Raw genomic sequence first — 26,163 nt, forward strand, 5'->3', positions numbered from 1 at the left:
GAATAACAGTATTGCACTGAAGGAGGAGGGAGACACCCAAGTGACTGGAACATAGCACCCTGACTATACACTCTCATTCTGAAATAAAAAGAGCCAGAAACAAATATTGAACTCAGGTTAGCAGGTTTATTTTTGTAGCAGTATGGACTACCACTTCTGAAATTACCTTCTCTGTACAGCAGTCCTCCCTTATCTGCATGAAACACATTCTAAGACCCCTAGTGCATGCCTGAAACTGTAGGCAGCACTGAGCCCCATATACACCATGTCTTTTCCTATAAATACATACCTATGATAAAGTTTAATTCACAAATTAGGTACAGTAAGAGATTAACCACAATAATAATAAAAATAAAACAATTATAATGATATACTGGAATAAAAGTTATGTGAATGTGGTCTCTCAAAACATCTTACTGTACAAATGTAATGCTTTTTCCATCTTAGCTAAGCACTTATCATGTAATATGGCTGTAACTTTTGCTGGTTGAGATGCAAAGGCAAAACTAACATGAATTTCTTTTTCCTTCTTGACAATTTCACTGAATCTTCTATTGTTCTTACTGTAGATCTTAGCAACCTCCGGATACACTTTTTTTCTTTCCTTATTAAGTCAAGAACTTTTACCCTTTCACTTAGAAAAACAGCATCTTACAGCTTCTCTTTGTCATATCCGAATCGCTAGCATCACTAATCTTGTGCTTGGGGGCCAGTATTAAGTAACATAAGGGTTAACTTGACTATAAGCACTGTGATCCCTCGACAGTCGATCTGATAACTGACGTGGCTACTAAGTGACTGACAGATGGGATACACTGGACAAAGGGATGACTCATGTCCCAGGTGAGATGGAGCTGGATAGCGCGAGATTAAATCAAGCTATTAAGAACGGCATGGTTAACATAACATTGTAAACTGACTATACTTCAGTTAAAAAAATGGCATGTAATTTAAAACTTATGAACTGTTTATTTCTGGAATTTATTTAATATTTTCAAACTACGGTTGACTCTCGGTAACTAAAATCTTGGAAAGCAAAACCAAGATACAGCGGAACCTACCGTATGGTAGATCTGAGCAAATGAATATATTGAGGATACTACTGGGAGTCAGATTTCTTTCTGTCAGAAAAGGGAATCACAGATATGGAAAGGCAGAAGACTAGAATGACATCTAGCTGTGGAGGTGAACTGAACTGAAACCAAAAAGACAGTGTGAACTCATGGTTTTTGACACATAGACTTGGAAATGATATAAAGATAAATGTATATGTATGTATGTAAATGTGTATACATGTGTGTATGTATGTATCTCTCTCCTAGCTCTGTCTGCTAAAAGGACATAGAAGCAATGCCAACCCAGCACTCAGATCCTGATTTTTAAACACAATTCCTCAACTAAAAGAAACTAGTGGTCCTTGGAAAAATGGCTGATACTGGGGCTGAAGCATGGGAAGCACAAGATGAAGCTGAAACATCTTATGTGTCAGAAAATATATATTCAAAACTGATGAGGTCATGTCAAAAAGGACCCAGAGCCTGCTTGCAGTGGCTCCCATTAGCCAAATATGGGAAAATTTAAGTCTCAAAATAAATAAATAACAGATTAACACCAACACTGACAAAAACAAATCACTTGAACAAGTAAAAGGAGAGAAGAGAAAGCTTACAGTAGAATATCAATCAATAAATGTAGGAAGAATGATTGAGATAGAAAATCATCATCACAGTAACAAATGATCTAAGCAAGAATCAATGGATGCTAAAATAGGTGGGTGAAAGTTAAAAGAGAAAATAGAAATTTTATAGTCTCAAAGTATCTCCCTCTAAAATACTTGTTAACTACAATGTTAAAAACAGTAACTTTATAGGAGAGAAAGCTGGTGAACACCACCTTAACCAAATGATCAAGATGAACATCCCAGTAATGGGATATTGTGCCTCCTGTTGTGATGCACTGAAGATACATCACTCATGTGGTTTCCTGCCCAAAATGCATTAACTGGAATCTAATCATGAGGAAACATCAGACAGGTCCAAACTGAGAGACACCCTACAAAATAACTGGCTTGTATTCTTCAAAAGTGTCAAGGCTCTGCTCCGCACGAGAGGACACAGTGAGAAGACAGCCATCTGCACACCATGAAACAGGCCCTCACTAGACACTGGGTCTGCTGGCACCTCGGTCTTGGACTTCCTAGCCTTCATAACTGTGAGAAGTGAATTTCTGTTGTACAAGTTGAAAGGTCTCAAGACCATGAAGAACAAAAAGGAGCTAAACATTGCTCCAGGTTAATGCAACGAGCGATCGATTCTATGGATCCTGGACCAAGAAAAAGACTGCCAGAAAGAACAGGACTGAGACAATCAGTGAAACTAAATATGGATTGTGGCTAGCATATTGTGTATTCATGGCAAATTTCCAAGTTTTGTAGCTATATTCTGATTACATATGAGAAGATCTTTGTTCTAAGGAAATAAGGATTCAAGTATTTAGGGTATGACGTACAAAACTTACTCTCAAGTATTTCCAAAACACGTACACATGCATAAAAATGCGTGCATATAAAAACAGGCACAAATGAATGACAAAGCAAACGGAGCATAAGTGTTAACAACTCATAAACTTGGGTGAAGGGAAAAGAGAGTTCTTTGTAACTATACTCCAACTTTTCTGAAAGTTTGAAATTATTTCATAATTAAAAGATACTGAAAAAGAGCAGATAGACTCACCTTTCATCATTATTCAGTATACTTAGCACAGGATCCACAGACAGTATGCCATATAACTCGAGAACATCATTTACTTTAAAACAATCCCAGTCTTCATAGACCTAACAAGAGACCACACAAAATCATATTGTTAGGACTAAGTAACACCAAAAGAGCACATGAAATTCGTCTTAAAGTTAATGCAGTAGTAGTAGCAGTAGTAGTAGTAATAAAAATATTATCATCATCTTCGCATTTAAAATCAGAACATGAACCTTAAAGCAATTCCTTTACTTGATAAATTGGAACCAAGAGAGGCAAAGTACTTGCCTGAAGTCATCCTGCTAGCTAGCAAATAATTAAACAACAAAAACATGGGACTCCTGACTCCTGGCCAATGTCTGTTTTCCCACACTATTCCAGAGAAAAGGCTTTCCCCAAAGGATGATAGTCAACTAAAATTAGAAACATGCATCATCTCAAACCTATTAACTACACCAAAAGAAAGGAAAAACTCAGGATTATTAACTGGACTTATTTACAAGCTACGCAGCATTAGGAGGATTAACACAAACTTCAAATGGCCTTGAGGTTTCTCACAATAAAGAGCTTTCAAAGTTGTCTGTCATGATGGACATTAGAAATTGTCAAAGCCTCCTACTGGTGAAACCTAAGAGAGGCATGGAAGGAAAAACATGCTAATTCTGGCTCCTGTGCTACATGAGTGAAATGCCATTTAAGTTAAAACCACAACATATAAGAACAGAAATTCTCAATGATCATTTCGGAAACTTGTATCACTTGTTCACCTCTAATGAACAAAAAACAGAATAAGCAAGATAGAAGAATAAAGTATTAACAGATTTTTTTTTCCTCCTACTTTATTTTAAATCTAAGTGAGAAATGGCTTTTGGTAAGAAAAGGAAGAATGGTGAAAATGAAGTAAATATTAGTAAGTCAGAAATGACATAAAGAGGAAATACATGTTAACTTAAAAGTTGCTCCATATCTGTTTGAAATATTCATTTTTTTTAAACAACATGTGGTAGGCAGAAGATGCTACCCCCATCCCCACTAATGTCTATGTCTTAATCACTGGAATCTATGAGTATGTTACCTTACATGTAAAAGGGACCTATAATAAATTAAGGACCTTAAGTTAGGGAGATTATCGTGGGCTGCGCAAGTGGGCTCTATCTAATCATACACGTCCTTTAAATTGGAGAATCTTTCCTACCTATGGTCAAAGGGATATGTGACCATGAAAAAATGGTCAGAGGGCTGCATTACTGCTGGGTTTGAAGATGGAGGAAGAGGCCCCAAGCCAAGGGATGCTGATGGTCTCTAGAAGATGGAAAAGGCAAGAAAAGATTCTCCTCTAGAGCCTCCAGAAAGGAACCAATCCTGCTGTCATCTTAATTTTATCTGCAGTGAGATCCATGATTTCTGGCCTAAAGCCTGCAAGATGTTAATTTTTGTTGTTTTAAGCCACTAAGTTTGTGGTGATTTGTTACAGCAGCAAGAGAAAACTAATACAAATACAAATGGTAAAAGTTTTGTTTAATTTCTGAGACACTTCACACATTTTTGTCAGTGCCAGGTCTGTAAAGATTTTACTACCTTCACGAGGCAGGCAGGACCCTTCTCTCCTGGCAGTGGAAAATTCAGATCAAAGGGAGAAGAGAGGTTCAGGGAGTTCAGCTGCTGCCCAGTAGAAGCTTCAGTTTCTAAACGCTTTGGCTCTCCACACCACTGAAGACCACCAACACCCCCTAAATTCAAAGGGACAGCATTGCACATCGTCATTTCTAAGGCTTCCTGGAGATAAAGAACATTCCTAAAGAGTCTTTTGAGTTTGACAGAAATGATGCTTCTGGGCTTGCAGACTTCAAGTTGTTACAGTTTTTTAAGGAAGTAATATATAAAAGCCCTTTGACCTACAAAGAGAACAAAGGTTATTATGAAGATCCGAAAGTGTAATAAATTTCCTCCTGAAATAAAATGGCAACAAATTCCCTGCACCAAATTTCACGTAAATAATTTTAAGTTAATATTTAATATGGTTATCTGACATATTTGACCCAAGAAATACATGGTCTACATACAGCAAAACCACCTTGGTAGAATATATTTCTTTCTATTTATTAAGCAGAATAAAACCATACGCAATTAATTCATTTACCAAACATCTATTAACACCCACTAGGTACCAGGAATCAGACTAGTCGTTTGGGATACAAAGATCATTTAAAAATGGCCTCTATCCCCGAAGTAGTTACAGTTTAGGGCTGAAACTAGTTGGAATCAAAATAGAGCCTGCCGTCCACATGGTATCGCTCAGCAATAAAAAGGAATAACCTACTGATAGAAGCAACTTGGATGGATCTCAAGGCAATTCTGCTGAGTGAAAAAAGCCAATCCACAAACTTTACAATGATATGACTCCATTTTACAACATTCTTAAAATGACAAAATCATAGGGATGGAGAACAAATTAGTGGTTGCCAGGGATCAGGAACTTGGGGTTAGGAGAGTCAGGAGAGGTGAGTGTGATTATAAAAGGGTAACATGAGAGATCTGGGTAATAAACTGTTCTCTATCTTGACTATGGTAGTGGTCACATGAATCCAAAGATGTGACGAACTTTTATAAAATAAACACACACAAATAAGTGCATGTAAAAATGTGAATTCTGAAAAAGGTTTGTGGATTATATCAATATCCATTTCCTAGTTATGATATTCTACTATAATTATGCAAGATGCTACCACTGGGGGAAACTGGGTCGTGGGTATACAGGCTTTCTCTGTATTATTTTTTAGAATTGCATGTGAATCTACACTTATCTCCAAAACAGCTCATATACATATGTATATGTATGTGTGTGTGTGTGTGTGTATATATATATATATATAGCCTGATAGATTGCCTAGAAACCAACAAATAAGGCAGACTTTTCATAAATAATGCACACAAATGTATTAAAAAGCCCTGTAGTATGACATTCAAAACAAAGGGGTAAGAAATAAAAAGGAGCATCAACTGCTTAGTGGTAAGAAAGAAAATTACCATATATCCTGGATTCTAGTATGTTATTTGCTGTTTTGATACATCATTAATTTTAATAAACAATTGGGGGTGGGTAGAAAAAAGAAAGAATATTATCACATTTGTATATATTTACTAGAAAACATTCCAATTTTAAAATCATTAAAATATGCCTTAGCATTAAATACTATATGAACTTATAAAGTAGAATAATATACAGTTAATGAAATTCATTAGTAAATCTCTGCTTACCACTTACACCTGCCCTCTCAACCCAATCTTTCAGATTCAAATCGACTAGGCTGTTTTGTTTTACCTCCTCTGCCTTTAACTTGCCCTCAGATTAAAGGTGCTAAAAAGAAGTGACTGGACATGAAAGGAGAAATAAAGACACATTTACCTACCTGCCACATGAAGGAATTCACTGCTCATAAAAACTGTGATTGATGAAAACAATAATGATATATACCAATTCTGAAATTCTCTCATTCTCTTAGAAAATTTCAACTTTTGCCCTCCTTGTTTTAATCAGAATTAACTGTGTTTTAAGTACATTTCAATAAATAAACCACTATGAACTTATGTAAATAGAATAAATGGAACTGTGACTATTCTAAGGGTTATTTGCTTTAATGTTTAAGAATAAGTAATCCAGTAAACCACAGTTTCATGTTTTTCTTCTGATATTTTTAGTCTCATTAAATTAAAGTACCACTATTCCAAAAGGAAAATAAGAAAGGATATTTTCAGATACAAATACATCATTTTGAGGGAGTACCATGCCTTCATTACTTAAGAGCTGAGATTAACAAAGAGTAACTGTTAAAACTCCAGACTGCCTGTAATTCTGATAAACTTGAAAGCAAGGTTGACAAATCACTGCCAGCTTCTAAATCTAGAGCTACATTATACAACAATTAATTTTGAAAACAATTCTACTGCAAGAGAGCAAAAGTCTCAGAAAGCCTGTTGGCACAGACTACCTGCTTGTCTGGCACCTGCATGTTGATCTTTCTGTTTGTTGGGCTGTAGGTCCATATCTTCATCATCTTCATAACTCCTCTTGTGGCGACTGGGAGTGTAGGATGTTGAAGGACTGACTCGAGCTTGGTTTGCATTAACATAGGCGTTAAATGAAAGGTTAAGGAAAGAGTACCATGAACCAGGGAATATCCTTAGTGCTAATTATATGACTAATAAAAGACTACTACTTTGGCAGTTTGGTTAAAATAAAAATATATTTTTCAAAGAAGGCTGCTGCATAAAGTAAGTAAGCTACAAGGACATACTATACAGCACAGGGAATATAGCCAATATTTTATAATAACTACAAATGGAGTATAATCTATTAAAAAATTCTTATCACTGTTGTATATCTGAAACTAATATTGTAAATCAACTATACTTCAATTATAAAAAAAAAGGATTTTTAAAATTAAAAAAAAAAAGAAGGCTGTACCTCTAGTTTTGGTCATAAGAGTTAACAGCTCAAACTTATGCCCCCTACTGTGCTGTAAAGAATTGTAAAATTGGACAAAAGACATGAAGCAACTGTTTTCAGTCTCTGGACAACACGGAGCATAAGGTTATGATCTTTAAATGAGAAGAAACACAGCAAGTAAACTCCACATTCTCCCCAGCTCTTTCTTGAGGGAGCTCTTTTCTTGCAATTTTCCGAACTGCAACAAAAGGAAGGGGAGGCTGAGCTCCCTCGTAGAGAAAACAGAGCACCTAGTTCAGGGCTACTGAAGTACCTGGAATGCAGAGAACGGTTAGAGGAAGGAGTTGCAAACAGAGGCCTAGCAGAGAGCAGCTGCTGCTCGGCTGGGAGCCATACAGAGATTCTGGAGATTGTACAGAACTAGAACAGGATCCTGCTGATCATCCTGGACAGTTAGGTGAGACCCAGAAATAGCACATCTCACAAGTAAGAACTACATCCTGCACTGTAAGTGCTACTCTTTATCTACCTTAACAAATCCCAGAACCACACCTTGACAAGATCAAAGTGATCCACTCTAATTACCTGCCTGCCAGAACAAAATTCAACACTTCTGAAATGACAACAAAACTAAACTTTCTACAGTGTTGTCTATCAGCATAATTAATCATAACACATCCTTAGTTATGTGAAGGAGCAGAAAAACATGGCTAAGTGGGATTAAAACATTCAAAAGAAAAAAAAAGAGAGAGAAAGAGATGACCAGGATATTGGAATTAGCAGACAAGGGCATTAAAAAGCAATTGTAAAATTTATAATTTTAAAAGAAAACATGGATGTGAGTCAGCATATGAGAAGTATTATCAGAAATGTGGAAACAAAGAAAAAGAACCAAACAAAAAAATCTGTAATTGAAAAATAAGATTTAAAAAACACCCTGAATCACCTGGAGGGCAACAACAATTAGTTTAACAATTATATGACTGGAGTCTCAGAAAATGAGAAAATGATGAGAGACTGGGACAGAAAAAAATATTTGGAGAAATAATGGCTGAAATCTTCTGAAAAATATCAACCCACAGATTCAAGCTCAACAAAACCCAAGCAAAATAAATACACAAAAAACCCCACACCTGGTTCATAGTCAGGCTGCTGAAAACCAAAGAGTATTAGAAGCAACCAGAGGAAAATCAAAGACACATTATATACCGGGGACAATGATACAAGTTACAGCTAGCCTTTTATCAAAAAACAAGCCAGAAGACAGTGGAAAAGTATCACTAAAGTGTCAAAGATGGGAGATACCCATCAATCAAGAATTCTATATCCACTGAAAATATCCTTCAAAAATAAAGGTGAAATAAAGACATTTTCAGTTGAAAAAAAGCTGAGAAAGTTCATCACGAACAGATCTGTACTTTAAAAAAAAAAAGGTTTAGTGAAACGATTCTAGACAGAAAACAAAGGTAAAAAGATCTGGAAACAGTAACTGTCCACAAATATAAAAGATGTAACTTTTCCCCTCATTTCTTAATTTATGTAGGAGACAAATGTTTAAAGCAAAAATAATAATACATTGTAGGTTCTACAAGCACAAGTGAAATGTATGACAAGAGCACAAAGGATGAAAACGAAATCAACAGAAGGATCAAGGATCAAAGGAGAAATCACATGGAAATTAGAAAATACTTTGAACTGAATGAGAGTTAAAAACAAGTCGAAGTTTGTGGGATCCAATTAAAGCAGAGACTAGAGAGAATTTTATAGCCTTAAATGCTAATATTAGAAAAGAAAGATTTGAATTGAATGATGTGAGCTTTGAGAAGGCAGGAAAAAAAATTAAAACCAAAAAAAGGAAGGAAATAATAAAAGCAGAAGTCAATGAAACAGAAAACAGAAAATTTTAAGTTAGTTTTCTGACAAACCCTTAGCAGTACTCATCAAGCATAAAACAGAAAAATAAATTAACATTTTAGAAATGAAAGGAAATCATTGCTAGATATCCCTTAGATGTTACAAGAAAAATAAGTAAATACTATGAAGCTTTATGTCAATAAATTCAAGAACTGAGATTAAATGATTTTGGAACATTCCTTAAAAGATAAAATTTATCACAACTGACACCAAATATTTGTTAAAAACTGAATTAGTATTTTAAAATCTCACCCCAAAAATGCCAGGCCCCAAACTGGAAACAACCCAAATGCTCATCAATTGGAAATTATATAAGCAAATGCCAATGAGCAATAAAAAGGAATGAACTATGGATACACATACGGATGAATCTTTAATTATTAAGCTGAACAAAGGAAATCAGACACATTAAAACTATACATTATATGATCCCATTTGTATGACATTCAAGAATAGATAAAACAAAGCTTTATAGTGAAAGAAATCAGAGTAGTGGTCGGTTGTAAGGGAGGAGGTGGTGACTATAAAAAGGTAGAGTTCTTTATTTGGATAGGCATGCTAATTACATGGGTGTATGCATTTATCCAAACCATCAAAGTGTACCTTTAAAATCTGTGCATTTCAGTATATGTGAACTAGGCCTAAAAAAATGACTAACTGAAAAAAAAAAATAGAAACGAGACTGAGATGTTTCCATAATCTCTCAATAGAACAAACATGTTTTCCTGTAAGAAAATTAGAATGAGTTCTAATTTAAAACTATTTTTTAACTTAATTATTGTGGTACTCTCTTTTTCAGTCTCCTTAAATCTACCTCAGTCTTTTAAACAGTATTTCATTAGAGAAATGTACCATAATTTTATAATTTAGTAGTGATGGATACTTAAGGTTGTTTTTATAAATTTTCTTAAGACAAGATTTTATCAAAATAAAGCCAACCTCTGTAAATGAAGAATAATTTTTTTTCCCAGCTAACTTCACTCAAGTAAAAAAGACTGTTTTTTTTTTTAAAATCAAAATGTAAATGGTGGTCTTTTTAATTAAGAAAATCAATTAGGAACCATTCAACACATAAGAAGATTCAGATAAAGGATATTTCTTTTACCCACATAGATTCTCCAGGCACTGGAACACAATAGAAAGTCTGTCTTTCCAAAGTGGTAGTTCGTGGAGAGTTTAAATCAACTTCTTGCTGAGGCTGTGATGTACACAAAACATTTTAAAAATTTTATTATTTATTTAATTTTATTTTTTAAAACTTTAAAAATTAGCAACCACATTTTCATGTTATCTTAAAATCACAGTAAATATTTCATATTTAAGACTGAATCTAATCAACAAGCAACTAATAAATCCCAACTATTTTTTAAAAGAAAACAGACATAAAATTGCTTCAACTGCAACAACCAATCTAGTACCTTCCTGAAATACAAAATACACAGTACTCTAGGTTACAAAATTAAATCCCTTAAAATAAACGGGACATTTTACTATTTTTTTCCAAAGACAAAGCACATGGTAATCCAACTGTCTCTCTCGTAGAAAGCAATCAGAATCAGCCTATGAAATACTCATTACAAGGTAGCTCTTAGATGTGATTTTAAAGTCAGATACTATTCCGTAAAAGATATATTCAAATATACTTCGAAAATCCTAAGAGGTAGAGAGAACTCAAGATGTTTAATGCTGAAAAAAAAAATTATTTCAAAAAACACATTACTTCTACAGTACAAAAAAAATCCCCTAAAAGTCAATAAAATCCGTATTTTGTAGGAGAGAAAAAGAAAAAGAAGAAAGAAAAAAAGAACCCAAGACACATCTGTTGCGCCTGTAGATAATATGTAAGTTAGGGTTTTTGTTTCTTTCTTCCCAGGCCCAAAGTCCCCTTTTCCTGGCGTGGTGCTTTTACTTGTGACTCTTTACCAACATAGTACAAACTCTCTGCCTTTCGAAGTGTTACAGATGGACAGTCTCATCTATTTTATTTTCCCATTTCTAGATTCCGAGATTACTGAGCTATACACTGACACTGCATGGTTATGCACTAGAAAAAAAAAAGTTGTGTATTAATATATCAGCCTAATATGACTTAGGGTTCCTTAAACAAGAGATGCAGGAAACATTTATAAAGTTGTTTCATTAGACTTGGCACAACAATGCACACTATGGAAACATCCTAAAAGAAAAAAGACATTGGGAGACCTGAAGGTTATCGTATGTAAGATTAAGCGAATCCATCTTTCATGAGTCCATTACTCTAAATAAGTTTAGGAAGTTGTATTTCTTATATTTGTGTTTAATATAATCTTTATGGCAACCTTTCAAACTGGGGCTTTTCTTCCAAACAGATCAGCCCATTGAACAGGAACATTTATTAAATCAAGAACAGTATCTATGGTGAATTAACAGGCTGGTATTAGGGTTTATAAATTAAAACTGAGGTTTGGGTAAGGAGTCAGACTCCCAGAATGTAAAAAGCCCTAGCTAGTCTGATTAAACCAAGATTCTGGATTTGCAAAGCAGAGCTCTAGATCCAGAATGGAGGTAATGGAGGCCTCCACTGAGGCCCACCTTTCTACTGAGGTCTTGCCTAAGCACCTGTCTGGTCAATCTTCATCTGTGATAATGCCAACAATTGACAATTACCAACCATGTTTCAACAGAAACCATACGAAAAATGCAAAAAGTAAAATGTAAGAGACATTTTTAGTTAATATATTTTGACATGTTGATAATCTTCTACTGTTAAACTAAAAATAAATTTTAAACTTTCCCCAGTTATAGTATCAGGCATGTTGGACAGGTGTCTAAATGAAATTAAGTTTAATTCTGCATGTTTTCCACCTATTATCAGAAAAGTATACCCCCCAAAATGCAGATACACTGTGTTCCTCTATAATGGCTTTTCTAGTAAGTTTCCATCTTCCATCAAAGGACTACCTCTTTCACAACTATAATTATATCCAGGATTCTGTGTTCTTCCCTCCTCCATTACTGGTAAGTAAGAGAGTTTCTAGCACTGTTTTATTGAAGAAAGCTTAAGTTTATGCTTTTCCTCCTAGGGAAAGAGCAGGATTTAATCAAATTTACCTAAGCAGGTGTTAAGCCCTAAAGTAATCTTTTAACTTTTCATTTTAAAAGAATTTATCGTAACATATAATTTTTAAAAGTATATAGATATTGGGAAAAGAAAGCAATTAGTTTTGTCATTTACAATATTCCACATCCTAAGAGATTTTAGAAGATCAAAAAAATCATATCAGAGAAACTCAAGTAAAAGGCAAATAAAGAAAACATTTCACATAACTTCTTAGAATTAACTTACACACAAGACATTAACCAAAGAAAAGTAATACATTCTCCGCTTAGGAAAAAAATTCTCCTTAAAAAGTTTTTTTTTTAAATATATTTTAAGTATACATACCCCACACTCTGCTACATCTCTATATTTTCCAAAATGAAGAACCTATGACACAAAACAAAGAATAACAGTATTACATGAGTATATCAGAATCAAAACTACCATAAACAATATAAGGGCAAAATTAATACTACTAATTGCAAACAGTAAGTTTCATGAAAAAACCAATACATACACGTGCTTTTGTGTTTCGGTTAACAGTTTCATAAACTCCCATGTAAAATTCAGGGTCAAACATATCCTGAATCATGCAACGAAACTTCACAAAACTGTTAGGTTTCAAATAATGAAGGGGAACTTCATTCAATGATGGTACCTTAAAGAAAAACAGTCAAGTCAAAATATTCTGTCTACAAAACATTAAGCACATATATATAGCCTATCTATCCATCCATCTATCTAAATTCAAATTACAATCCCCACAAACAAAAAAATCAAGCCCTATCAGGAGTCAATTGATCTCAACGGTCAACATAACACAATTGGTGGACAAAAGCACTTTTAAGATCTTGCAAGTTTGTATGATGACATTTGACTATAATGAAGAGGATGCTTTTCCTTCAGAACACTTTCCAGTTAGCAGAAAAGCACTTGCTTTGTTGAGCTCTTAAAACTCACGCATGCCAGTTCTTTTAAAATGAAGATAATAAAACAAAAGATAATGAAAGCTCTCATAACTACCCACTTTTTTCTGTCTTTTGAAATATCATGGTCAATTACTGCCACCTAGAGGTGCCAATATAGAAGGATTTAATTGCTTGAATTTAAGTTGCAAAAGAGACCAAAATCTTTTAATACATATGCACTTAAAAAGGGCTATCCACAGTAATTTATATATTGTTAAATTATATGTAGATCACTACTGAGAGAAACTGGAAGTTTGCCCACCTTTGCCCCGCACCACACACACCCCCACCCCCGCCCTACCACAACAGCAATAAACTTACCCATTTAGGAGCATTATTTTCCTTCAGCTTTTCCTTAAAATATTCAATTACTTTCTTCTCCCAGTCAGGATTAACTCCATTTTGAGCTGGAAGAAAAATATACTTTTCAAACCTGAAGGGACAATATACAATAATAGACTACGTTCAGGTGAGTCACACAATTCGTTTAGCGTGCCTTATCGGAAACACTGGGCAAGACACTCCAGAAGCTGCCCTGTTGTGAGGTTGTCAGGACAATCAGGGCGAGGCTGACCACTGGCGGGCCCTCAGGAGCTAACCACCTCCTGAGAACACACACAGAATGAGATATGAGGCTTCCTTGGCAAAGCAGCACAGGAACCATCATTTGAAAAGCACACTGCTCTTTGAAAACATTTTTATATAGATTTTTAAAATCTTTACAACTATGCTGAAATGTAGAGCAGAGGTGGTTTTTTTTTGTGGGGGGGATAATTTCAAACATTCAAAAAAGTTGCATGAAAAGTACAAGGTACCTACAGGCTGCTCCATTTGCTTTATCATCCGCTCTCTCTCTCGCCCTTAACTCACTTAAGTTACACACATCGTGTATTTTTACCTTTAAACAATTTAATGTGCTTCCTAAGAGTAGGGTGATTATTTTATATAACCACAGTACCTGTTGTCAATCTCAGGAAATTTAAAATTGATACAGTATGTTTTATTTAATCTACCATCTATATTCCAACTTGTTATTTGACCCAACACTACCCTGTATTGTACTTTTTCCCCTTCAGTACAGGACCCAGTCTAGGATCATATACTCCTTTTAGCTATCTTTAAAAAAAAAACTCCTTTATTTTGGAACAGCTTCTCAATCTTTCTCTTTTATGACATTGATATTGAAGAACGTAAACCCTTTGTAAGAAACCAGAATGCTCCTCACTTTGGGTCTGTCTGATGTTTCCTTATCATTAGACTGCAGTTACGTGTTACCAGTCACAGTGCTACGAAAGTGATGCTGTGTTCTTGTAAATGCATCATCTAGAGACCAGATGTCCATCTTCTCCTCACTAATGGTGTTCATTTTCATCACCCAAAGTGATAGTTTCTCCACTGTAGTTACTTTTCCGCTTTTACAACTAATGAGCGATCTACAGGAGATACCTCAAGACGATGCAAATAATTTTCATGAAACTTGTCCTGACCACAAGATTTAGCATCTACTTATGCTTCCCGCAGTGATGATGGCAAAATGAGAGAAAGGTGTTTTTAACGTCATGTTAAGAACAAGAAAACCAAGATTTTGAAGAATTATGGGAATTGGCCAAGACCAAAGAGTGAATTATCAACAGAAAAAGGAAAACATGATTTCATGAACTAGCCCTACTTAACCATAGCCTGGCCAATACTTCCCCTATCACACAGGTACCATACTCATCACACAGGGGCTATGGAGATGTGGAGTAAAGGAATTTTGTCTGTATTTGTTATGGAGTTGATTCAGTCAAAAATATTCACAAAATCCAGCTCATACCATGCTTTAGCAGAGATTCCAAATGCTTTTACTTAACTGAGCAAAGGCCAGTTCTTAAAAAGCACTCACGGAGGGGAAAACTACTTCAGTGATTCTGATGTGCAATGAGGGTCAGTTAACTCTACTAGTAAACTGGTTCTCAAAGCGTGGGTCCCAGACCAGCAGCATCAGCACCACCTGAGTAGTTGTTAAAAAGGCAAACTCTTCAGCCCATTCCAGACCTACTGACAGAAACTCTGGAAGTGAGGCCTAGCAATTCGTGTTTTAAAATACCCTCTAGGTGATTCTGAAGCACACGGAAGTCAGGACCACAGCTCTACCAGATACACACCACTAAAAATTATTGAACTGGGGAGGGGGGACAGAATGGGTATTTTTGCTTCTAGTCAAAACAGACATTTAAAGGAAAGACTTACATGCAGCCACGATTGCCACACCAACACTACTATTCTGACTGTATCTGTGTAAGAAACTTGAACTGCCACATCACAGGGGATGAAGCTACATCAAAGAGTGGTTGGGAAGCAGTAAGTTACTTCTCAATAACTTACATGTATACAAAATATTTTTACGTAAAGCCAGCTTACAAATACCTAGTACTGCTGGACAATTAAAAGGACTCTAATAGATATTTCCAAAATTAACAAGAGTACAATAACTGTCCATTATTAATTAATTCCACTGCACATCCAGCACTCCACCAGGTGCTATCAGGATACTTAGAGCTAAGATAAGCTATGGATAAGACAACAGGCAAAAGCAAAGAGGAGAAACTAACGCAGGTCAAAGAAATCTCAGAGGCAGCTTCCGAAAGTGTTTGATCCAGGCCTGGAAAGAGGGGTAGAAATGAAACATGCTGAAGTATAAGGAATGGGCATATTCCAGATGCAGGGCACTCTGAGGGAAGAAACAGCAAAGGTAAACCGAGGAAAAGGATGGACACTACAGAAATTCAAGTACATGGAGCACTAAGTGCCTCGGAGAGAATAAAGCCAATGAACAAAAGGAAGAAGAGGCCACACAAATCACAGAGAGTTTTCAGTGCCAGGCTACAGACTCGCTCTCTATTCACAGACAACTAGCCTTTACATTCTCAGGCCCTAGCAAGGGCCTGGGACATAGCTATTGGAGTTAGAGAAGTAAAATTAAGTAAGTACAATGTAGAGAAAATAGGTTGTTCTGCAAAACAAACATCCATTTCCTCTTTTTCCAGTGACGCAAGTGCCTCTTTTTAGGGGAGGAACCACTGCACCCTCACTCTTAGTCCAAGGGTGGACCTTACCTAGGCCTCACAGTGATTCTGATGATTGGTTTAGGGGTTCATCAACCAAGGACAATCCTGAGAATAAGGTTTAGGAACTGTTTTTGACATCATAGGTTATAATCCTGAAGCTGCAGGCGGCCACTGTGACCAAGGTCTGACTGAAGACTAAGCCATCCCAGAGGAAAGTGCAGAGAGGCTGATTTCTGTAGACAGTCTGAAGCACTTGGCTGTAATTGAGCCTGACATTAACCCACTCAGGAACTGTTACCTGAGACAACATATTCATCTTCTTCGGTTTAAATAGAATCGAGTTGGGCCATTTGTAACCAAGAGTCCTGCTGAGCACACACATATCACTCTACCATACTTCCCATGAATCCCTGGCCTTCTGAATGTGAGCACCACTACACTCAATCTTGCCCTAGTTCAAGCGGTCAGGGAACTAAGGAACAAAAAACCATACACGCTTTTACACTTTCACCATCAGTGTATGAGGGATCTAGGTGTTCTCCTCCACCAATACTTGTCCATCTTTTTAATCACTGCTAGTCACTGTGCTGGGTATGCAGTGGTACTTCACTGTGGTTTTAATATGCATTTCCCTGATGACTAGTGATGTACACCTTTCCATGTGTTTATTGACCGTCGCAATAAATCCTTTTGTAAAGTGCCTGCTCACAATTTTTTCCATTAAAAAATGATTTTGTTGTAGCATCCATGATTTGTACAAATTTGGGGTATTCTGGATGCAAGTCTTTTGTCAGACATATGTAGTAGGGTGAGTATTTTCTCCTAATCTATAGTTTTCTTTTTAACATTCTTTATGATGTCTTTTTTTTTTTCTTTTGATGGAGGTGCTGGGAATTGAACCCAGGACCTCTTGCATGTTAAGCATGCACTCTACCACTGAGCTATACCACCCCCACCTTAATAGTATCTTTTGGTAAATTTTCAATTTTGATGAAGTCCAATTTTTCCATTTTTTTCCCTTTTATGGCTACTGACCCCAAGTTCATGAAGATATTCTCCTATTTTTCACTTTTCACATTTAAGTCTATAATCCATATCAGGTTAATGTTTTTGTTTATAGCATGATGTACAGGTCAAGGCTCATTTCTTCCAAAAAGATATCCATTTGTTGCAGCATTAATTAAAAGCCTTTCTAGCAGTAAACTGCCTTGGCACTAATGTGAAACTCAACTCCTAGACACCATTAAGAATGTCAAAAAGAAAGCTACAGAAGAGGAGAAAATACTCACCCTACAATACCCAATACCAAATCACCTTAATCACTATAGCTTGATAGTAAGTCTTAAAATCAGGTAATGTTCTCCAATTTTGTTTTTCAAGTTTGTCTGATTATTCTAGATCCTCAACATTTCTATATAATTTTGAGGAACAACTTGTCAACTTCTATGTAGTCTTCTAAAATTTCAATTAGGGTTATATTGAATACAGATTTGAGGAGAATTTACATCTTAACAATATCAAGTCTTCCAATCTATTAACTTTTCCATGGGAGACAGCATAAGGAAACCTATATACAGATTCTTCCAGACTCCATCTGTGTCTTCTCCCGCTTAGGATCTGGCTGTGTATCTTTACTATGCTGCTATAATAAATCTCAGCCAGGAGTACAACTACATACTGAGTCATATATGTCATTTTAGTGAATCTCCAAACATAGGGGTGGTCTTGGAATCCCCAACATATAAATGCATTAATAGCTCATTTCTTTTTATTGCTGAGTAATATTCCACTGTTTAGCTGAACCACAATTTGTTTCTCCATTCACCTGCTGAAGGACATTTAGACTGTCTCCAGGTTTTGATAACTATAAAAAAAATTATAAGCATTTGTATACAAGTTTTTGTGTGAACATAAGCTCTCATTTCTCTAGGGTAACAACCTAATGGAACAGTTGAGTATACATGTATGGTAAATACATCATTAACTTTAAGATTTCTCCTGCTTCCCAGAGTTGCTATATCATTTTGCATTCTTATCAGCAATGCATAAGATCCAGCTGTCTGCATTCTTTCCAGTACTTGTTATTGTCATTAAAAAAAAAAAAACTCTTAGCTATTCTAATAGTTGTGATATCCCACCATGGTTTAAATTTGCATTTCCCTAGTGACTAACGATACTGAACTCTTTTCACGGGGTTATCTGCCATCCTTATATCCTCTCTGATGAAGTGTCCATTTAGAGCTACTTAAATCTTTTGCTCCTTTTTAAATTGGGTTAATTACTATTGCATTTTCTTTATATATTCTAGCTACAATTCATTTATTTGACCTATGATTTTCAAACATATTCTCTCAACCTATAGCTTGTCCTTACTTTTGCCTAATAATGTCCTGCAGAACAAGTTTTTAATTTTGATGGAGCCCAATTTATCAAACTTTCATTTTATGCAGTATCTTGGGAATTATGTCTAAGAACCCACTGCCAAATCTTGGGTTTACTTCTAAAAGTTCTATGTTTTAGGGTTTATACTTAGCTCTATGACCCTTTTGTTTTTCTTACTGAGTTATAGTCAGTTTACAATGTTGTGTCAATTTCCAGTGTAGAGCACAATTTTTCAGTTATATATGAATATTCATTGCTGCATTCTTTTTCACTGTGAGCTACCACAAGATCTTGTATATATTTCCCTGTGCTATACAGTATAATCTTGTTTATCTATCTATGACCCATTTTGATTTTTTACAAAGTATGAGATTAAGGTTGCGATTAATATTTCTGCATATAAGTATCTAATTGTTCCAACATCTTTGTTGAAAAGAATATTCTTTGTCCACTGAATTGGCTTTCGTACATTTGTCAAAAGACAATTAGGGCAACAGGAATGAATCTTAAAAACATTATGCTAAAGTGAAATAATACAAAAAAGGAAAAATGTTGTATCTACCTATATAAGGTATCTAGAATAAGCAAATTCATAGAGGCAAAAGTAAAACAGAGGCTCTCAGGGACACTGAAGGGAGGGTCCCTGAGGGAGGGTGGACCTGAGGGAAGGGAAATCCATTTTATCTTGAGTGAGTTTAGATAGTATGTGGTTGTGGTGGGCAGAATAATGGCCCCCCAAAGATGTCCACATCCTAAATCCCAGAACTGGTGAATACATTACTTTAGATGGTAAAAGGGAATTTAGGTGGAAGATGGAATTAAAACTGATAACCAGCTGACCTTAAAACAGAGAGAATATATGAGTGGGTCCAAGGTAATCACAAGGGTTCTCAAATGTGGTAGGAGGCAGAAGAGGAAGTCTCAGTGAGATGTAAGAACTTGACCTGCTGTTGCTGGCTTGACCTGCTGAAGATAGAAGGGGAACACAACCCAACAAATCTTGGCAAACTCTAGGAGCTGGAAAAAGACAAGGAAACAGATTCTCCCATAGAGCTTCCAGAAAGGAATGCAGTTTTGCAGACACCTGATTTTATCCCAGTGAGACCCACATCAGACTTCTGGACCCCAGAACTTTAAAATAATAAATTCATGTTGTTCTAAGCTACCAAATCTGTGATAATTTGTTATAGCAGAAACAGGAAATGAATAGAATGTTTTTTAAGGAAGTGGTCCATTTCATCCAGGTTGTTGAATTTACTTCCAAGAGCTAGCTGCATTATTCTTTTCATGACTGTATTATTCTTTTACATGCCTCTAATAGTATCTCCCCTTTCATTCCTGATATCAATAATCTTTGTCTTCTTTTTTTTTTCTTTGCCAGTCTGGCTAGACGCTTATGAACTGTAAAGGTCTTTTTCAGTAAAAAAACAAAACAAAACAAAATCCAACAAACTCTGGGTTTGATTTTCTTTTTCTTCTGTTTTCAGTTTCATTCATTTCTGGCTTGGTCTTTATTATTTCCTTTGTTCTGTGTGATTTGGGTTTATTTTGCTCTTCATTTCATTTCATAAGGTAGAAGCTTAAATTATTGATTTGAGACCTTTCTTCTCTTCTAGTAAATGCCCTAAAGCCTCTTAGCACATCTTTGGCTTATCACACACATTTTGGTATGTTGTATTTTCATTTTCATTTAGTTCAAAATGTTTTAAAATTTCCCTTGTGACTTATTTTTGATCCACAGATTGTTCAGAAGTGTTATTTCCACAAGTTTGAATTTCTCGTTACCTGTTACTGACTTCCAATTTCATTATGGTCAAAGAATATACTTTGATGATTACAGTTCTTTCAGGTTTGTTAAATATTTGTTTTATGATGCAGGACGTGGTTTACCTTGGTGACTATTTCACGTGCACTTGAAAAGAATGTGTATTGTACTGTTGTTAAGCAGAGTGTTCTACAAATGTCAACTTGATCTACTTGACTCATGGTGTTGTGTGGTTCTACATCCTTGTTGATTTTCTACCCACTAGTTCTGCTGCAGTACTCAGAGGAATAGTTACGTCTCCAACTATAATTGCAGACTTGTCTATTTCTCCTTTCAGTTTTGTCAGTTTTTGCTTGTATTTTGAAACTCTGTCGTTAGCTGTTGCTTGTATTTTGAAACTCTGTTGTTAGGTGCACTTACATTTACATCTTCCTGGTGAATTGACTGCCTTATCATTATGCAATGTGCCTCTTGTTCGCTTCTCATACAACCTTTCTTAAAATGATTTAAAATTTAAAAAGATGAATTCAATAAAGACAAAGACACAGGACCCAAGAAACAGCAGGATTAACTCATGAATGCAACAGGGAAAAACAAAAAACGAAAAACAACAAACAAAAGTATGAAAACTAAGGAACAAACCTAAAAATCAACTGCACAAATTAGAGGAATGATTCAGTCGGCTCATTGAAGAACATTCACAAAAAGACAACAGTTTTGAGTAAATAAGTGTCATGAATAAAATGTTGAAGAAACTTAGTGAAAATGTCAAATTTCTGTTCAACAGAAAAAGTAATGCAAGCAAACATAAGTAAATTAAATTTTAACATACTATTGCTTAAGAAAATAAGATATACAGGCACCTGACAATATAACCTTAAAAATACATAAAGCAACAACTTTCAGAACTCAAGAGGAAAAAAATAATCAAACAGCAATCAGAGACCTTTCCACAGCCCCCTCAGAAACATAAATTAAACACAAAACACAAAAATATAGCAAATATGAATAAGATAATAAATTCTCTGTTAATATATATAAATACCCAAACATATAATTTTTGGTACATGTGACATTCACAAAAAGTTCTATGCACTAGCCACAAAGGAAATCTCAATAGATATCAAATGTACAATACATTCTCTGACTAAAATGTGACAAGATAAGAACTCAGTAACAAAGGAAAGTTTAAAACAACAGCATCCTTGTCTCTGTGACGACTTAAGAAAAACCAAACAGACCCATACTATTAATTAGTTCTTAGTTTAGAGAGGAATTTGGAGTGATAATTATGAAATACTCGCAGATAGATGACAAAGAAAGCTGTACAGGTTAATATTTGTGGGATATTAAAGTGGTGTTTAGAAAGAATTATATTATTTTAAGACAGACAAATTTTCTAGCAAGCCTGTATAGGAGAAAAACAAAAAGGATACAAAGAAACAATAAAATTTACAAATAAATAAAAACAAGAGAAGAGAAAGAAACAAGACACAAAACTAAAAGGAAAAAGCAAATGTAGGTAATAGGAAAAATAAAATTTTTAAAAGAGAAATGCTATAGATAAAAGAAATACTTAAAGCTATGTAAAATTACCATGAACTATGAATAATTTGAAAAAATTCAGATAAGATGCATAAATTTCTGAGAAAATATAAATTGCCAAAACTGGCACAAAATAAGAAGACTGAATTCTTATTTTTTTAACAATTTGGTCAAAAAACATTGTATGTTCAAAATCCATGTAAGAGAAACAAAAGGAACAGTAGCTAATCCTTCCTCCCAAACCCATGAAGGCCCATGTCCAGAAAATTTTGCAGTTTCAGGACAATTTCACAAAAGATAAAGAAGCAAAACTCCTATATAAACTATTAACTGAATCCAATAGAATATTTTTAAAAAATCACGTTTGAGTAGCACTTATCCCAATAACGCAATAATAGTTTATTATTAGAAAAATCTATTAGCATAATATACTACACTAAAAGAGTAAAAGAAAAAAAAAATGACCTTCTCAGGGGATATAGAACCAAGCACTTGATGATGTCTAAGGTCTATTTCATAATGAAAAATTATAAATTATGGTTTGATATTAAACTTTGAAGTATAAGAGAAATGATTTGACCTTGATTCTTAAAAGACTATCCTTAAAGCAAAATAATTTAATGACAAGATTATACTTTCTTCCCCACTGGTACAAACACCCTAGTAGATCTTACAGGGAAAACAACTATACAATCATAACTTACAAATGTTATTCACTAATTTTTTAAATTGAGGTATTGTTGATGTACAATATTATATAAGTTTCAATGCACAACATAGTCATTCACAATTTTTAAAGGTTTTACTCCATTTATAACCATCATAAAACATTGGCTATGTTCCCTGTGCTGTACAAAATACCCTTGTAGATTTTTTTTATACACAATAGTTTCCACCTCTTAGTCTCATAGCCCTATCTTGTCCCTCCCTACCTCCCTCTTCCCACTGGTAACCACTAGTTTGCTCTCCATATCTGTATGTTTCTTTTTTGTTATATTCACTAGTTTGTTTAGTCACTGATTTTTAACCTTTATAACAGGATCAGATGAAACACAAATTATAGTTACATACAGAATATAAATATTATAAACTTTGGTAATATATAATGACTGACACAAATTGGGTAGGAGCAATGGAGGGCAGAATAGAGACACTAATTTCCTCAGTGAAAGACCTGAATTAGTATCTAAAATTGATGTAGAAAAAAAGAATATGCCTTTAAATCTAAAAGGAAAGCAACAGAAGAATTAAAAATAATGTAAGTGAGAAACCAGAAGCTTTCCACTAAAATTAAGAGAAACCACTAAAATTAGGAACAAGGTAAGGATGCCTCCTCTCGTCACTTCTTTTCAACATGGTACTGGAGTCCTAGCTAATGCAATAAGACAAGCAAAGGAAATAAGAAGTATACTGATAGAATAAAAAATAAAAAACTGTCTTTGCTTGCAGAAGACAAGATTTTCTATGTAGAAAATCCAAAAGAATCAACAAAGAAATCTTTCTGGCACTACTAAGCTGCTAGAGCAAGGCTGCAGGATGCAAGGTTAATATATAAAAGTCAATCACTTTCCTATGAACTACCAATACACAAGGAGAATTTGAAATAAAAAACACAGTATCATTTATAGTAGCATCCCCCAAAATGAAGTTCTTGGGTATAAATCTAACAGAATATGTACAAGATACAAAACTTGAAAGAAATAAAAGAATTAAGTAAATGGAAATTCCATGTTCATGGATAGAAAGACTCAGTATTATCAAGATGCTGGTTCTTCCCAACTTGATCTATAGATTAAACACAATCCCAATCAAATCCCAACAAGTTATTTTGTGCATACTGACAAACTGAATCTAAAGTTTATATCAAGAGGCAAGAGACCCAGAATAGCCAACACAACATTGAAGAAGAACAAAGTTGGAGGACAAAGAATCCTTAAACTCAATAAGAAAATGAACACCCAATTGAAAAATAGGCCAAAGACCTGAACAGACACCTCACCAAAGAATACATACAGGTGGCAAATAACTAAATGAAAAGCTGCTCCACATTATATACCATTAGGGTAATACAAATTAAAATCACAATGAGATACCTCTATATTGCAAAATCTAGAACCTCTACACTTCAAAATCCAGAACACTAATAACATCAAATGCTGGAGAGGATGTGGAACAACAGGAACTCTCATTCACTGCTGGGGGGAATGCAAAATAGTACGACCATTCTGGAAGACAGTTTGGCAGTTTCATACAAAGCTAAACATACTCTTAACCTTACCAACCACACTCCTTGGTACTTACCCAAAGGAGCTGAAAATTTACATATACAAAAAACCCTGTACATGGATGTTTATAGCAGTTTTTTTTTTAACTTTATTTTTTGGGGGGCAATCAGTATTTTCTTATTTATTTTTAATGGAGGTACTGGGGATTGAACCCAGGACCTTGTGCATGCTAAGCACATACTCTACCACTGAGCTATCCCCTCCCCTTAGCAGTTTTTATTTGTAACTACCAAAACTTAGAAGCAACCAAGATGTCCTTCAGTAGGTGAATGGATAAGTAAACTGTGGTATACCTAGACAATGGAACATAGAACTAAAAAGAAATGCAGTGTCAAGCCAGAAAAAGACATGGAGGAAACAAACGCATATTACAAGTGAAAGGATTCAATCTGAAAAGGCTACATACTGTATGATTCCAACTATATGACATTCTGGAAAAGGTAAAGCTATGGAGACAGTAAAAAGAGATCAGTGGTTATCAGGGGTTAGCGAGGAGAGGGGGATGAATAGGCAGAGCACAGAGGATTTAGGACAGCGAAACTATCCTGCGTGATACTATGATGATGAATACATGTTATTATGCATTTGTCCAAAGCCACAGAACGTACACCACCAAGAATGATCCCTAATGTAAACTATGGACTTTGAGTGATCATGATGTGTCAGTGTAGGTTCAACAATTCTAACGAATGTACCACCCTGGTGGGGGAAGTTGATAATGGGGGAGGCTACGTAAGTGTGAGGACGGGGGTATTTGGGAAATCTCTACATCTGCTACTCAATTTTGCTGTGAATCTAAAAGGGCTCTGAGAGGTCTTCAAAAACCAGGATGAGAGGAAAGCACACACAGAGACTCAAATGAAGGTAAAATATATGTTGATTAGAATAATGGTTATAAACTGTAAATTTTACTGAAGTATAGTAGCTAATGTTTAATGAACTCTTAAGACTGCCCCAGGCACTATTCTAAGCACTTTATATGCAGTATCTCATAGGCCTTACAACAGGCCTATGAAACGGATTCTCTTTTCATACCCACTTTACAGGTGATAAAACTGAAGTAAAAAAGTTACTCAAAGTTAGGAAGTTAAGAGGGGCCAAGCAGCGACCTACTAAAGAAGTGGTCGGAGTAGTGTGCCCTAGATGCTAGCAACAGGAGATACATTTCCCACAGAAAATTTAAAAAAAAAAAAAAAACAACAACTAAAATTCTGCTTCTACCATGCAATAGCAATTCTAAACAACATCAGCGATAAAATATTCTTCCTTGGAAAATCTTTTGTTGGTATAAATCCTAAACAATTGTGGTTACTGCTAAGTTTTAATAAGATATGTGGAAATATCAAATTAGCACATTTTTACTACTTACCCTTTAATAAACATAACATTCTACACAGAAGTGAATTTGAAGAATCCCTAGTTACATACTTGGCTCCCAACAGACTCAGCTACATGCACCTGTTTGGACAGTAAATTTCTAAATGGTACAGAACAGTCCAAACTTGGTTAAAGCACAGTTAAGTATGCCCCAAGTCCCATGGTACTCTAAGGTCCGAATGTATACAAAAGATTTTAAGTAAACAACACAATGACTGTAAAGAGGAAGGAGAACTTGAGTTATTTCAATTCTATCTTGTATGGGACAACTTACTGGAGTTTTTATTTGTGTTTAATATTCAAAACAGTGAAACAGTGTGAAGTGAGAGGTGTAGAAGTTGCAAATTTTGCTCATGAAAGTGTTGCTGAACTTGAATCATATCTTCAATACTGAAATGTATTCTTCTTAAACTGCTATTTTTTAAAAACTAAAAATGAATCAAAAAAATGTTAGTAACATCACTGGAAACATTTGGTAGCTAATATGTATCTTTTGTAGATGTTTCGGTTTTACTAAAACTCATTTATTAGTTAACAGGCAATTGTTTATATAAAATATTATTATCTCAAACTATAACTAAAAGGACAAATTCAAACT

At 35.0% G+C, this 26,163-nt stretch overlaps 1 protein-coding gene and 1 non-coding gene across 3 annotated transcripts in view; both read right to left on the reverse strand.

The window, feature by feature from the left end:
* MCMBP (minichromosome maintenance complex binding protein) overlaps positions 1 to 26,163 on the reverse strand; it is a 45,488-nt gene that overhangs the window by 12,936 nt on the left and 6,389 nt on the right. For both annotated transcript variants that reach the window (XM_072971997.1, XM_072971996.1), the window contains exons 2-8: positions 13,483 to 13,568; positions 12,711 to 12,851; positions 12,539 to 12,580; positions 10,211 to 10,312; positions 6,743 to 6,887; positions 4,332 to 4,483; positions 2,733 to 2,833 (exon numbers count right to left, since the gene is read on the reverse strand). In XM_072971997.1, the coding sequence (XP_072828098.1) occupies positions 2,733 to 2,833; positions 4,332 to 4,483; positions 6,743 to 6,887; positions 10,211 to 10,312; positions 12,539 to 12,580; positions 12,711 to 12,851; positions 13,483 to 13,568 (769 nt within the window). The remainder of the gene's footprint in view (positions 1 to 2,732; positions 2,834 to 4,331; positions 4,484 to 6,742; positions 6,888 to 10,210; positions 10,313 to 12,538; positions 12,581 to 12,710; positions 12,852 to 13,482; positions 13,569 to 26,163) is intronic.
* Positions 17,091 to 17,165, reverse strand: TRNAV-AAC (transfer RNA valine (anticodon AAC)). The gene has a single exon. It is a non-coding gene; the product is annotated as a tRNA-Val (tRNA).

The sequence above is a fragment of the Vicugna pacos genome, chromosome 11, assembly GCF_048564905.1.
Source record: "Vicugna pacos chromosome 11, VicPac4, whole genome shotgun sequence".
Lineage (NCBI taxonomy): Eukaryota > Metazoa > Chordata > Mammalia > Artiodactyla > Camelidae > Vicugna > Vicugna pacos.